Genomic DNA, 15,639 nt, shown 5'->3' on the forward strand with positions numbered 1-15,639 from the left:
TACCATGCTCACAAGGATGTTTCATACCGTTTATAATGGATCCAGGAGCTCAGTTAGTGATAACAACCATTGCTCCTCCAAAGCTATCCTAAGTCTCTTAAGCTTTTGGGAAAGAGGGTTGAGAGAAGCAACACATCTACCTAGAGATTCTGGACACTCCTGTTTTGGCAAGCAGATAATTGGAGATATCGGTCACTCAAGGTGACATAGCCTTTATGTCACCATATCTATGGGATGCTGTCTGTGACTGTTGGGATTAGTTTCACAGTCTGTGAACTATGTGAACCCTACTTTTGCCAGCCTTGAATCTTACGATAGCTCACCACCTGAATTCCTTGGTTAAATCATGTCTTTCAGCAATATCCAAGAATTTTTCTATCACAAAATGTCGTGATTTTGCTCCAGACATGAAATGGAAAGCTACTCCAAAATGCCTGCTTTTATACCATGACTCATATGCCTATACAACTGATCTCATTTGTATATGATGACTACACTCAGTGTTACTTTTTACATAATGTAGCCAACTTTCTTATCCCCTCCCCCTTCCAGTCCCAGTTAATTTCTGGAAACAAATATATTATTGACTGGAACATTATTGACCCAGTGCAAGACTCGTATTAAAAAATTATGTCAAGGCCAGCATCAACTCCCTAGTACATTCCTTCAGAATACATGGTGACATATTGTCAAGTCCCACAGCTTTATTAACATCTAGTTTGCTCAATTCTCCATACACCTCTTGTTCACTTACAGTCAGTCTCTCCTCCTCATCATCAACTGCTCTCAATCTCTCATGAAGTTACATTCACAAGATTGAAAGACCTTTATGACTGTTCATTAAGTATTTCCACCACACCTTCAGCAACAGCTGTCTTTATACCATTTTCTCCAATCAATGTCATCCTCCCATAATCATTCTTTCTTTTTCTGGCTACATATTGAAAGAACTCCTTAGGATTCTTTTTGGCTTCATTAGCTAACTGCTATTCATACCTCACTTTAGCTGTCATCACCAACCAAGTCACTCATCTTGCCTGGTCTTTGTAATCCTCATGGAATTGGTTATTTTCACTTCTCTTATGCTGCCTCCATGATGCCCTTTTTCTCTGTATCACATGCTTAATCTTTTTATTCATCCATTTCACACCTACTTTATTTAACCTTAAATAAGTGTATTTAAAATCAATGCAGGTATTTTTCAAAACCTGCATTGATCTCTTTTCCAGCTAACTCCTCATTCCATGCTACAAATGTTTCCAATTTTGTTCCAAATGTTCATATAATGTTTAATTTACTTTGAATTTTCTAGAAAAGTTTTCACATTTTTCAGGAAAAATCAACCCTGTGGCAGTACACTTTGAAGATAAAAAACAAAATGAAAAATGTTCAAGATGAAGATAAAAGAGCACTAACGAATCTTGTAACTAATAGTCATATAGCAATACAAGAGTTACAGATGCTTTATTCAAAGGTTTGTTTTAAATTTTATTTTCCATTGAATGTTATTATTATTACAGTAGACTCTCAACTATCCAGCCTAATGTGACTGGAGGGCAGACCGGATGACACAAAAGCTGGATAGGCCGGAGTTCTAGGCCTACCTTTTCACATTTGTGTGAAAAGGTAGGCGTAATATGAAAGAGTCAAAACTTACAGTTTTTAGTTTTTGAAAAAGTCTGATAGATGACGGCTTCACCCTTTTAGCCCTCTTCTGCGACGCAATGTCCCGCCACTTACGCAAGCAGATGATATCAGCTGGCGTCGCTTCCTCCTGCTCACTAATGTACTGCAGCACTGCCTCAATCGTCCTGAACCCTTCCGAATGTGGGATAAGATTTTTCCTGTCATCGAATGATGCCTCCTCTTCTTCTTCCCCCTTTGTCACCATTTCCACAATATCGTTGTCAGGTATTTCATCAATTTCGTCGTTTGACATCCATTCTGTAATGTCCTCTGCATTGACATCGTCACAGCTCGGTACATTTTTGAGCAACGAAACAAGTTTATCGTTTTCATCTTCCACTTTGGTTTCACACACGGGTTCAAGTTTGAAATGTCTACCTTCATGGTAGACATTTCAAAAGAATTTTCCAAGACTTTACAAGTGATATGTTTCGAATCTATTTACTAATGTAACCAGGAACAGTGGCAAACCTATTCCACACTTGTGGATATCCGATACACAACTGACGAAGTGCGGAAATCCGCACTTTGCATGTCTCAACTTGTGTTATGCACATGGCATGTAGGAGGTTATAGCAGACACCCGCTTGCAACGCCTTGGCAAAGTAAATTACAGTACGTATTCTTCATTTTATCATGGAGAATTACTGTATTATTATAATTCTCCGTGATAAAATCCGGGCTCCGGATAGTACGAGGCCGGATAGTCGATGCTAATACAGTAGAGAGTCTACTGTATTAGCATCAGCCCTCTCTGTTTTCAGAACTCATTGTGGCAAGTTCCCATAGTTGCATATAATACTCAGTTGAACTGGATCTGAAACTTGTTTGCTGTTCATGTACTTGCCATATTAAGGGAATGCCTTCCATTCTTAATTCCAGTCATGAAATGGAATGCATTCTTCTTGCTTCTTTCTCACATCTTCTTTATTCAGCTTCCAGGGATAGCCCTTTGGCTTTGCCAACTTATATATGCAAGTGACGAGCAGTGTGTTACATAGCTCTTTAATTTCTTCATCTGTTAAATTACTGCATTGATGATACTATTATTATTATTAACATCTGACCTCCATGCAGTCAGAGTCTCATCATGGGAGGTACACACAATGCTCATCCAACCATACCTTAAACTTATTCAATGTGTCTACATTCACAACACACTCAGGCAATGCATTCCACTTACCAACCACTCTCCATGGAAAGAATCTGGTCCTCACTCCTTTGCTCACATCCTCCTTATAGTTTCTGGTGATGGCCTCTTGTTCTCCTGCCCTCTCCCATTCTATTAAAAACCTCTTCCATGTCAACCTGATAACAACCCCTGACTAGCTTATGTCTCAATCATATCTACCTCCTCCACTCCTTCCTCCTATTCACGAGGCTCTACAAATTTACATTCTCTCAATCTGTCCTTGCACTTCACATTCCAAAGACCACTAACCAGCTTTGTGAATCTTCTCTGGATCATTTCTAACATATCCTTGTCACCATGAAAACCTGGCAACCAAATCCGTGCAGAATAATCCACAAAGCCTGATCAAGGCCTTATACAATGGCATCATAACCTCTATTTCTGCATGTCATGTCCTCTGCTTCATTGTCATTATCTGAACTTGTGCAATGTGGCCCCTGAATTTCAGGTCATTGTCCACCACCATTCCCAGATCTCTCATTTTCTCTACTACCTCCTTTAAAGTTTCCCCACCAGGTGTATACTTTACATCCCATCATTGCTTATCAGATTTCAAAACCTTACACTTTGCAACACTGAACTGACAATTCCACTTACTTGACCATTCATGCAATCTATTCAAGTCCTCCTGTAAGGCCATAACATCTGCTTGACTCTGCATTGCTCTCCCCTAGAAAATGATTTGAGTGGAAATATCTAGTTTCCTTTTTCTTTCTTTTCTTTTTTTTTTGTTTGTGTGTGCGTGTGTGTGGCATACAATCATTCAACCTGTGAATGATTGTATGCCTGTAATCAGTGGCACACCTGGGGGGAGAGCCCTGTCACCCCCCCCCCCAAAGAAAAAGGAAAATAAACAGAAAATTTTCCAAAAATCTTTTCCTAATTAAAATATATTTTTTTATTTATGTTGTATCATGTCTTCTATTTCTATACTATTTATGAATTAATGATCATCGCAAATGCTCAGTCATAGGTCGTATGCAATGCTTAGTGTGTATTCTCAAATTGTCTACTCAACTCCCCCCCCCCCAAGATTAAATCCTGAGTGCGCCACTACCTGTAATACATTAGTACTGTATGTTGGATAAGGTATTTTTTTTTAATTTTATTATTATTAGTTACATAATCCAGGAACACTGCTTTAGTGACCAAACATGGAATTTTTTCAAGCCACTTCAGGCCTCCAATAAGTAGGTCCATGGTTTCATTCTGGGTGATGACATTCATCTTTCACCTAAAGATATTCACAAACACCCAAGTTCTTGGCAGGATTTGAATCTGTAGCCTGCTAGTTGGAGAGCATATTATGCTATCTAGGCTGGTATATCTGCTGATGACAATGCAAATTTTCAGAATAAGTGAGACATGGTTGGATGAGAATGATTTCCTGACAGGAATAGAAATGGAGGATATGATGTTTTTCATAAAGCTAGACTGGCAAGAAAGGAAAGAAAGTGCTGTTGATGACAGCAGAGGAGTTTTGCCATTCCAAAGTAGAGATGCAAAGGGGAAATAGTAGCACCCGTTTTTAAGCAGAGTGGTGTGAGGTAGAGGAATATAAGATGAAATATTTAGTTTGATGTTGCTTTAGATCTGGTCATGTTAGAGAAGGAAATGTATAGGCAAATTAGAAAATATGTAAAGGGTGATCATTCTGGATGATCTTAATTATTAATACAAAAGAAAATGAAGAGATAGCATCCAATGAAAAAAGAATAAATTTCTCAAGTTTTTGAAAAACTGCCATAGGCATTATCAGAGGAGGTTACTATAAATGCGGTGTCAAATCTTCCTTCAGTTATTTAGAGTGATCATAAAATGATCACCTGGGAGTGGCATATGATTGCTTCTGAGAAAGGGATTGGGAAACTATAAGGCTCCTGATAGAGAGGCTAAGCAGACAGCTTGCATCTCTATCATGGAGTGAGGAATCGGATGAAAAGATCAATGCTGCCTGGGCCTCCCTCCAGACTGTCTAGCAGAGGCATTGTCTAAATGGATTCCAAGGGTTAGGAGGTTAAATAAGCTAGATGCGAAAAGGATGAATGTAGCACATCATCTTGAAGAAGAAGGCATTTTGGAAGTCGCACAAGAGTAGAGGTAATAATCAGTTGCAAGAGAAGTACAAAGAGTAAACAAGGAAGGTGACTCACTTGGTAAAGATAGTGCAGTATGAGCAGCAAATGATCATCGCCAGGTCAGCTACCACCTAGTGATAACCCTTACTGCCTGGTGAAATATCACTACCCAATTTATTGGAAGCCTGAAATGGTGCATGCGATGTTTGGTTTTCATAGCAGGTGTTCCAAGCCTATATCCTCTCCCCACTATTCTTCATGCAGTGTAAGTGATATAGTTTGCCCACCGTTTGTAGGTCCCTGCTTCGCGTCTTTCCAAGAATAGTCGATTCATGCTGAAGGGAAGAAAGAAATGAAGGACGTCCGAATTGGTCGCCAACACGCGAAATCACATGCTTTATAGGTAAAATTTTCCAACTGTTATACAAGCAACATAGTTAACTACAATAATCATAAAAGAGAAGTTAATTTTCCGACCGGTAATAATAAACAACTCATCCCACAATACGGACTGATTACCCTATTATCGGAATGGATTCTCCTTTTTCTGAGATGCGCAGAAGTGTCAAAGGATCTCTAATCGGTGGGCGAACTATACCTCTCAAGGGCATGCCATACTTAGAGACCCAAAACCTCCATTTCAAGGGTACATCAGTAAAAATGGTGGTGCTGCTGCTGCTGGCTGGTCACAAGAACAAATCATATATTCAGGTTATTCCAAAAAAAAACGAGGTAGAAATTTACTGTCAAACTACTGACCAATCATAAATAATGCAAAAAAAGTCATCAATAGTCAACTTCCCTGCTACCATTGATTAATTGCTGGGCCTCTAGGCTCACCAATTAATCAGTGACCACCAGCATCTATTCTACCATTCAAGATCTGATGATCTCATAGCCTACATCACCCATGAATGGATGCATACCAAAAGATTCAGAGAACCTTTTAACATGCGTCCATTTACTCATTTGATAAACCATGCAGCACCCATCCCAAATTATCCCAAACTTCAAGATCATCTTCAACCAGTGCTTTAAACATTCATCTCTATACCATCCTTCAATGGAAGTGAGGACAGTCTTGTCTTCTTCAATGCCACCAAAATGCATTTCTTGCACAAAAATTATTTCAGCTCACCTACTCTTACCTCAGTAACACACAAATCACCAAACAGAAACAGATCTCTATGCTTGGACTGATGTTTACCTTCAGCCTCTCATTGCATAAACACATCAGATCAGTAGCTTCCTCAGTATCTAAGAAACAGCATTCTCTTCTGCTCAAGATGCTGATTTTCACCCTCCCAACTATGAACTCTGTACAAATCTCCCAAATCTGCCCATCCTTAGAATACTGCTCACGTGGGGATGGTGTACCTAAAAATTCTTCATGCTGTCCACAGGAGAGCAATTTGCTTATAGATGATCTCTCCTTTATAGACTCACTTAAACCTTTATCTCATAGATGCAATGTTTTATCTCTGTGTCTAGTCTACAGGTACTTCCATGGTTACTACTCCACTGAACTGACAGCCACTTTCTGTTGGGACAGCATTCTTTTTTAGTGTAGCTGCAAACATACTCTGAACCTGCTTCTCCTCTTTTATTCCATCTACCTCTGTCTACTGGAACAGCCTTCCTCATAAAGTTCCTCATTCAAGAAAAATATCAAGAAACTTCTTCTTTTTCAATCCTCACATGTGCTTCAACTTCACCTTCAAGAAGTTGAAGAAGTTCTTCAACTTATCCTGTATGGATCAAATAAAAATCAAATAGCAATGATGCCAAAAAAATAAAAAATTCCAGGGAGTTCTTTCAATATGCAGCCAATAGAAGAAAAAAACGTTATTGAAGACTGATAGTGGCTAATGAAAATGGTTGAATCATAATCATGTATGATGATATACTTGAGATATTAAATGAGCAATTTATAATTGTATTTCATCCTCATAAAGAGCTTGAATGCAGTGAGAAGGGAAGAGGAGGGTCTAATGGGGAGTGAGCATGGGGTATATGGGGAATTAAGTAAACTTAATGTTAATTAGGCTATATGACTTGATGATATATCGCTGCATGTTTTGAAGGGAATGTTCCAGAGAGTTATCAACAGCTTTGACATACTTGTTTAACATGAGTTCTACACATAGAAAAGTTCTCCAAAGTAGGAGAAAGAGAGGAAGATTATTCCACTTCATAAGTGAGGTGGCAAGACTCATGCTTTGAATTATATGCCAATCCGTGTATCTGGAATTGTGGTTATGGCATTGTAGAAGTTAGTGAGGACTCAAAATCGGGTGTTGAAAACAGCTATGAACTCTGTTGCTCTCTGTGATGAGTATGAGCTTGATAAAGAGTAGTTGTGTTTTAGCAATCCACTTGCTTATTTTAACAAGGTGATGAATGCATTGGACAAAGGAGATATATTTTGTAGATAGTTTCTGGTATTAAGATCACATGTTTTAAGATTATTAATGAATAATAAAATATAATCCTACAAGTTTTGTAAGTTGTCAGAATTACACCGTCAGGGATATTAGTAAAAGTTGTACAGAAAAGAGACTGTAAACAATTAATCATAACATATTAGATGTTATCAGAACTTCACATTTCATATATATAAATAAATAACAGAATAAAAATGTTAAATTAATTACAGTATATTATTATTATTATTATTATTATTATTATGTGACACCGCCAAGAAGTCCAAAGACTCATCAAAGGAGGGCAAACTCTGTGGTAGTCATACAAAACTTATCAACCAAAACTTGTCCACCACTTATCAACCAACTACAGCGAACCGCCATTACGATCATCATCATCATCACCACCACCACCTATGCCAACATCATGTCTTCCCCCAAACTGGAAGGTTGGGGGAAGATCTGCATGTCTGCACACATTAACGACATAAAAAAAAAAGACAATATAAATCGGGTTTGGCATCTAATATGACTACCACAGGCTATCATGCAGTTTGGCAACAAACAAAAATGTCTTATATTGATCATAATGTTTTACAAGAAATATAATAAGTTTAGTTTAATTCTTTATCCAAGTGTGAGCAAACAAAGTTTGTGCCTGAAAGTATCTTCAGGACTGGGGTAAGGTAGTACAACACCGGGCAACTCGTTGCAAAGGTGGAGAAAGATCTCATCACTCCTATCTCAGTATCTCCCATAATGCAAAGCACATCTCCTTGCAGATATGTGTAATGCTATGCATTAAGGCAAGGGCCACTACCCATACTGGTTTCGACCTTTATTGAGGTCTCGTCAGTGGGAGCCAGGCCCAGTAGTAGAGACACCAAGGCAGAAGTGAGAGGTCATCCCAACCTATAGGAGTTGCCAAAGGGTGTACAACCTTATTATTAAATTACTCCGGATTTAGAGAAAGATGTTGAGAGTTTATTTTTCACTTGGTTAGACTATGATAAGTTTAGTTTAATCCTTTATCCAAGTGTGAGCAAACAAAGTTTGCACCTGAAAGTATCTTCAGGACTGGAGTAAGGTAGTACAACACTGGGTAACTCGTTGCAAAGGTGGAGAAAGATCTCATCACTCCTATCTCAGTATCTCCCATAATGCAAAGCACATCTCCTTGCGGATATTTGTGTAATTAAGGTTGCACACCCTTTGGCAACTCCTATAGGTTGGGATAACCTCTCATTGCTCCTGCCTTGATATCTCCACTACTGGGCCTGGCTCCCACTGACGAGACCTCAATAAAGGTCAAAACCGGTATGGGTAGTGGCCCTTGCCTTAATGCACAGCATTACACATATCTGCAAGGAGATGTGCTTTGCATTATGGGAGATACTGAGATAGGAGGGATGAGAGCTTTCTCCACCTTTGCAATGAGTTGCCCGGTGTTGTACTACCTTACCCCAGTCCTGAAGATACTTTCAGGCGCAAACTTTGTTTGCTCACACTTGGATAAAGGATTAAACTAAACTTATTATAGTCTAACCAAGTGAAAAATAAAATCTCAACATTTAACAAGAAAGTTCAAGGAAACGTCTGAAATGTTCCAGATCTCGAGACAATGTAACAAAAATCAAGGATTAATCTTACACCAAGTTTGGTCTGCTTTCATTAAAAATCTAACTTCCACAGACCTAGGATATTATTATTATTATTCCAAAACCCCCTCCCATGGAGTCAAAGACTCTTCTGGGAGGTCCCTTTGTTATACACACAGCTCATCATGCTGCACCTTAAACACACTCAAATTCTCTGCAGACAACACACTCTCAGGAAGAGCAATAAGACATATGATAAGTGCGATGCTGCAGAACATGATAGTGGCAACTAGCATTGTTCCAACATTATTATTATTATTATTATTATTATTCAGGCCTCCATGGAGTCAAAACACACATCTCAGGAGGTCCTTCCTAGGAAACAAAAAGGCTATCATACCACTCCCCAAACTCGTTGACTGGTCTCACTCTCACCACTCTATCAAGCAATGCATTCCATGGTTCAACCACCCTCCATGCAAAGAAACCACTCCTTACCCTCTTGCTCACAGTTTCCTTTCGTAGTTAAACCAAGCGAAAGGACTCCCCAGTGTCAACCCTGTAACCACCTCTCAACAGTTTAAAAGTCTCAATCATATCACCTCTCCTTCTATTCACCAAACTCTGCAGTTTACATTCCCTCAGCCAATCCTTATAACTAATTGTCCTAAAACCATCTTTGTTATCTGCCTTTGTACCCTTTCCACAGTTAATTTATCCCCTTCAAATCCTGGGGACCAAATCTGAGAACAATAGTCTAAGTGTGGTCTGATTAGGGTCCTATACAATGGAATGATAACTCTTTTATCTCTGCAGGTCAGCATCCTTCTCATTATTGCAGCAATCCTCTGTGTTACCTTCACCACCTTTGCAATATGGCCCCTAAATTTCAGGTTTCTATCAATTATCAACCCCAGATTTCTTGTCTGCCCTACTTCATCCAGTATAGCTCCTCCAATAGAGTATGCAGCATCCCATCGATGTGTCCGAAACCTCAAGACCTTATATTTTGCTTCATAAAACTGACACCCCAGACATTTACCCACCTGTCTAGCTTATTCAAATCCTCTTGCAAGGCTACCACATCTGCACTATTACTAATAACCCTATCAAGCTTCACATCATCTGCAAACAACTGAATATCCCCCTGCAATCCACTGACAATGTCATTGATATATAGGTTAAACAATATAGGTCCCAACACTGAACCCTGTGGGACTCCACTTGTAACACTCTGCCTCTTCGAAACTGTCCCACCATACACAGCTCTCTGATACCTATCAGACAGCTAATCTTGAATCCAGTTGACTAACCTGACATTCAAACCCATGTGCTGCAACTTAAATATCAGCTTATTATGTGGCTCTGTGTCAAATTCCTTTGCTAAATCCAAGAAAATGGCAGTATATGCCTTTCCCTCATCTACCGCTCTTGTAACTTTATTATAAAAGGCTAGCATATTACTAAAACAAGAACGCCCCTTCACAAATCCACGTTGATTCTCACAGATAACATTACCCTCATCTGTCCAATGCTGTATACGGTCGCTCACAAATTTCTCCGAGATCTTAACAACTATTGATGACACACAAACTTGTAGTACAGTTTGTGTGTCATTAGACACTTCCAGTCTGCTTCCTCCCCTATGCAATGGCACTATCTTCCTTCCATTCCCTGGCCACCTTTCCCATAGCCAGACTTTCATTGAAAAGCCAGGTCAAAGGAGCTGTCAGTTCTTTAGCACATTCTCTCAAAACTCGTGGTGAAATACTATCCAGTCCCTCAGCTTTAATGACATCCAGAGTACTCAGTATTTGGAACACACTCTCCTCCTGCACCTCTAAACCTTGAACCTGCCCTATCCCTTTAGTATTAAAATTTACTCCTCCAGAATGAAATACTCCAATAAAGTGTTCATTGAACAATTCCACTATGTCATCTGCATCAGTCACTCTATTCCCATTTTTATCCCGCAATGTCATTCTTCCACAATCATTTCTCCTCCTACTGGCCACATAGCTAAAAAATTCGCTAGCATTTTCTTTGGATCTTAGGGCCAATCTCTTCTCATATTCCAGTTTTGCCTTCCTTACCATACTAGTCACTCTCCTGGCCTGTGTCTTATATTCTTCATACATCTGCTCTTCACCTGTCTCCTTATATCTCTTCCATAGCCTCTTTTCCGCATGCAGTCCCTGTTTAATATTGTTTGTCATCCACTTTACTCCAAATTGTGTCCTCTTCTTCACTTGTGGAATACAGCTCACTATTGCTGCTAACAGATATTTCTTCACAATTTCCCAAGCACTAATGATATCCCAGCCTTCCAATTCCTCCCTCCATGAAACTTCCCCAAGTTGACTTCTAAGACTATTATAATGACCTGCCTTATAATTCCACATATGTTCCCATCTCTTTGATACTCCTGTATGTCTATTCATCTTCTAAGTCAAAACCATATGGTCACTCTCTCCAACTGGTGGGAGAGGTGTCATTTCACTTATTATCAACTCTTCTGATGCTATGACCAAATCCAAAACTCTTGAACTTCTTGTTCCCTCTATTACATGTATACGGTAATTAATTTAACGTTTTTATTCTAGTTATGTATTTATATGTATAAATTGTGAAGTTTTGATATCATCTAATATGTGTGATTAATTGTTTCTAGTCTCTTTTCTACTATCCCTGACAATTTATGAAACTTGTAGGGTTATATTTTATTAAACTTGTTAGTTATCTTAAAACATGTGGTCTCAATACTAGAAACTCTCCAGAACTGTTAAACCACAGAAACTTATGCATTCAAAGGAGCTACATACCCACTGGTATATTTAAAATTTGCAAAATCCTTTGTTAGGTTGGTACATGACCAGTTGGTAATTAAATTGGAATGGATTGGGTTGAATAATATATTTGCTGGATTGGAGATTGGCTGTATGATAGGTGAGCAACCCAGGTATGGGGAGCAGTATCCCAGAAGAGGAAAGTCACTAGTGATGTGTCCCAAGGGTTTGTTTTGTAGCTGTTGCTCTTTAACTTGCATGTTGATGATATTGGGAAAGTTTTTGTTACTAGGTGTTTTATAGAAACATGTGGTAGACAATGATACTTTTAAAAAATGGTTTAATATGTGCAAAAATAAATTAGAATTTGTTTATATAAGATTTTAAATAAATTCAAATTTCCTCTATATGTGTTAAACCGTTTTTTAAAAGTATCATTATGGGAAAGGTTTCACTGGTGATATACAGTTGTTTACATATGATACAAAGTTGGGAAGAACTATGAGGAGTAAATCGGATGAGACTATTTAAGGGGACTTGAATAGAATGTACAACCGAGTAGGATTGGGTTAACAATTCAATGTTTCAAAATGTAAGGTTTTAAAATTTAATATCTTAGAAGAGATAAGGGATCTTGGGTGGTGGATAAGGATGTAAAATTTAGAGCACATGCTAAAATTGTGAGGCCAGCACAACAGATTATGGCAATTATTATTATTACATGGCACCTCCAAGAATGATATGGAGGACACTGACTCATAAAAGTAAGGTGATTAAGGTGTAAGGCCTTGATCAGGCCACATACACTGTGCACAGATTTGTCCACCTGGTTTTCAAAAGGAAAAAGAGAGATTTGAAATGAACTTGAGTGATTTCTGGTCTTTGGAATGTTGAATATGAAGAAAGACTGAGTTAATGTAATTTATAGAGTCTAGTTAATAAGGAGAAGAAGGGGATGGGATATGATTGAGACATATAAGTTGGTAATGTGTTATTACCAGATTATGTGGAAGATGTTTTTAATGGAATGAGAAAGGAGACAGGGAAAGAACATAAACTATACCTGTAAGCTATATAAGGAGTTTGTGAGCAGTGGGAGTGAGAACTCTGTTTTTTTGTTTTTTTATGATGAGACGTATGAGACGTATTTAGTTTTTTACTTTTTTGTCATAGTGGGCATGTCTCCTATAAGGTCCAACTAGGGTAACTCGTAAATATCGGTGAGTGTATTCCTGTAAGCTCTCTGGTCAAATTTCATATGAAACTGTTATAGTTTCTTATTCGGCTTTGAAATAATGCTGGATTTAATATCCGCTTGATTTTTATAAAGTTTGCATCGCCATAGTGAATCCTTTTGGTTCTTTATTTTAGTAAATACTTTTATGCCCTGACTGAGAGTTAGTTTATGAAAAATACACCTCTCGATGTTTCAAGTTCCTTAGTACTGAGAGTTTTTTCTCTCAGTACTCTTAAGGTTTCTGCCTGGTCTCTGATGAAAACCAACCAGTTTAAAACAGCTGTCAGGCCAGTGAAACCTTATCAAAATGGACCAATAGGAGGCGAATAGATGGATGCTGTCATAGTGGGAATGCCTCCTATAAGGTCTGACTAGCGCATTGGCGAGTGTATTCCCATAAGCTCTCTGGTCAAATTTCATATGAAACTGTTATAGTTTCTGTATTCGGCTTTGAAATAATGCTGGATTTAGTATTTAGTTTTGTTTGATTACTTGTTTTTTTGGGAAGACAAGAGGACTGTGGTCCAGAAAAGTATGTGCATGGTTATATCAAGACAAGAGGTTTGCCGTTATAAGTTGTAGAATGGGGAGAGTTAACGGAGAGGAGGGGTGAAGGCTAGGCTTTCTGAATGACGGATCAGGGTGAAATACATTGCCAGAGAATGGTGAGGTGCAGGATGGTGACTGAGTTTAAGGAATGGTATAATAGACAGATAGTTTATGAAGACCTATGATGAATCTTGCAATTCTGTCTAAATCTAAATATAATAAGAATAATTTAACCACTGTACTGTGAAGTGTACATTGAACTAAAATAAGATTTAAATACTATTCAAATAAGTGCCTCCATAGTACATTTGAAAGAACGACAGAACATTGCATCCTCCAATTGGAAAAGACCTGATTTTGATTCTATAGTGACAAGAATCGAAATCAGTATGGACTTTTTCAACTGAAAGTGAGTTAGCTGATCTCATATTATTATTACTACAGGCAACTCCAGAGAGTCCTTTGACTCATCAAGGGAGGCCCTAAACATCATGTCCACACAACTATACGACATTCTCACAGTATCTATCATACCTTGCCTTGAACTCACTCACCGTCATAGCACCCACAACAGACTCTGGCAGCTTATTCAACTCATTTACCACTCTAAAAGTAAAGAACCCAGCTCTAACACCCCTGCTAACCACACTCTTGCCCAGCTTCTATAGGTCCCCTAGTTCTCCCACCACAGTCCTGATTTCAAAAATATCCTCTGAATTAATCCTATAGAAGCCCTTTAGCAATATCTCCTTAGCCCATTATCTCCCCTTTTCCACCTATCAACTAATTTCTGCAACCCACAAATCTTCAACCTGTTCTCATATGGTTCATTCCATAGTCCTGCTATCATCTTAGTCACTCACCTCTGGATCCTCCCCATCAAGAAGGAACCTAGGTGACCAAATCTGGGCATAGTAGTCGATATGAGATCTTATCAAGGCTTGGTACAGAAGTACAATAACTTGCTTGTCTCTGCTCGTCAAGGTATTTTTCAACAACCAAGTGAGTTGATGAGCTGATTTAGCTACTTTTGCAATATGCCCCCTAAACTTCATCTCTCTATCCACCAACACTCCCAAGTCCCTAGCCTCATCAATCTCCTGGAGTACAGTTCTACCAATGTGGTATACTGCTGCTAATCTTTTCACCCCAAAATGCATAACCTTACATTTTGGCACATTAAATTGATATCCATTCTCCTTAGCCCAGGACTCCAATCTATCCAAGTCATCCTGCAAGATTTTGACATCTTCTGCATTCACTATCGCCCTACCCAACATTTTTCATCATCAGCGAACAAATGAACTGTTCCTCTTAGATCCTTCCCGATATCGTTAATGAACAAATTAAACAGCAGTGGTCCAAGAACAGAACCCTCCGGCACCCCACTAGTCACAGGCCGTCTTTTGGACTCTACTCCTGAATAAACTACTCTTTGATATCTCTCCATCACCCACCCACCTATCCATCTCACCAACCCTATATCTATTCCCATATGTTGTAGTTTACGGATTAGAATTCCATGTGATATCCTGTCAAACGCCTTTGCCAGGTTCAGCAGTATCACTGTAAACCCATTACCCTTATCCAGTTCAGCCGTCACCTTGTTATAAAACTTGAGCAAGTTACTGAAGCATGATCAACCCTTCACAGTGCTATGCTGTCCCCTGTACAGTATCTCATTTTCATCAATCCATTCCTGTATTTTTCCCTCTTGACTACTTTCTCCAAGACCTTGACAATGACTCCTGATATGCTGATCGGTCGGTAATTTGCAACCGTAGTCTTGGATCCTCCTTTATGCAGTGGAGCTATTTTCCCCTCTTTCCACACCTTTGGGACTAAACCAGACCCGAGACTCAGATTAAACAACATGGTCAAGGGCAGTGATAATTCTTTAGCCGCATCATGCAAGACCCGTGCCGGTATACCATCCAATCTCACAGATGTATTCACATTATGGTTCTGTAATAGACTACTCACCTCCACTTCATTCATCACAATTCCCGTATAAACTAATGTTCCTTCATTTTTTCAATGTCACCACCTGGATGATATACTTTTGCAAAGTGCTCGCTCAGTAACTCCAC

The 15,639-nt window shown here is 38.9% G+C and overlaps 1 protein-coding gene across 2 annotated transcripts in view; it reads left to right on the forward strand.

Annotated features, from left to right (window-relative positions):
• The window catches only part of LOC150092906 (dynein regulatory complex subunit 2-like), a 182,386-nt gene that overhangs the window by 121,561 nt on the left and 45,186 nt on the right, over window positions 1–15,639 (forward strand). The window contains exon 7 of one of the 2 annotated variants that reach the window (XM_090413890.1): window positions 1,334–1,474. The exons of the other annotated variant lie outside the window; for it this stretch is intronic. Within the exon in view, the coding sequence (XP_090270016.1) occupies window positions 1,334–1,474 (141 nt within the window). The remainder of the gene's footprint in view (window positions 1–1,333; window positions 1,475–15,639) is intronic. 2 annotated transcript variants of the gene reach the window in all.

The sequence above is a fragment of the Typopeltis vanoorti genome, chromosome 24, assembly GCF_054136105.1.
Source record: "Typopeltis vanoorti isolate ZY-2024b chromosome 24, IOZ_Tvanoo_1.0, whole genome shotgun sequence".
Taxonomy (NCBI): Eukaryota; Metazoa; Arthropoda; class Arachnida; order Uropygi; family Thelyphonidae; genus Typopeltis; species Typopeltis vanoorti.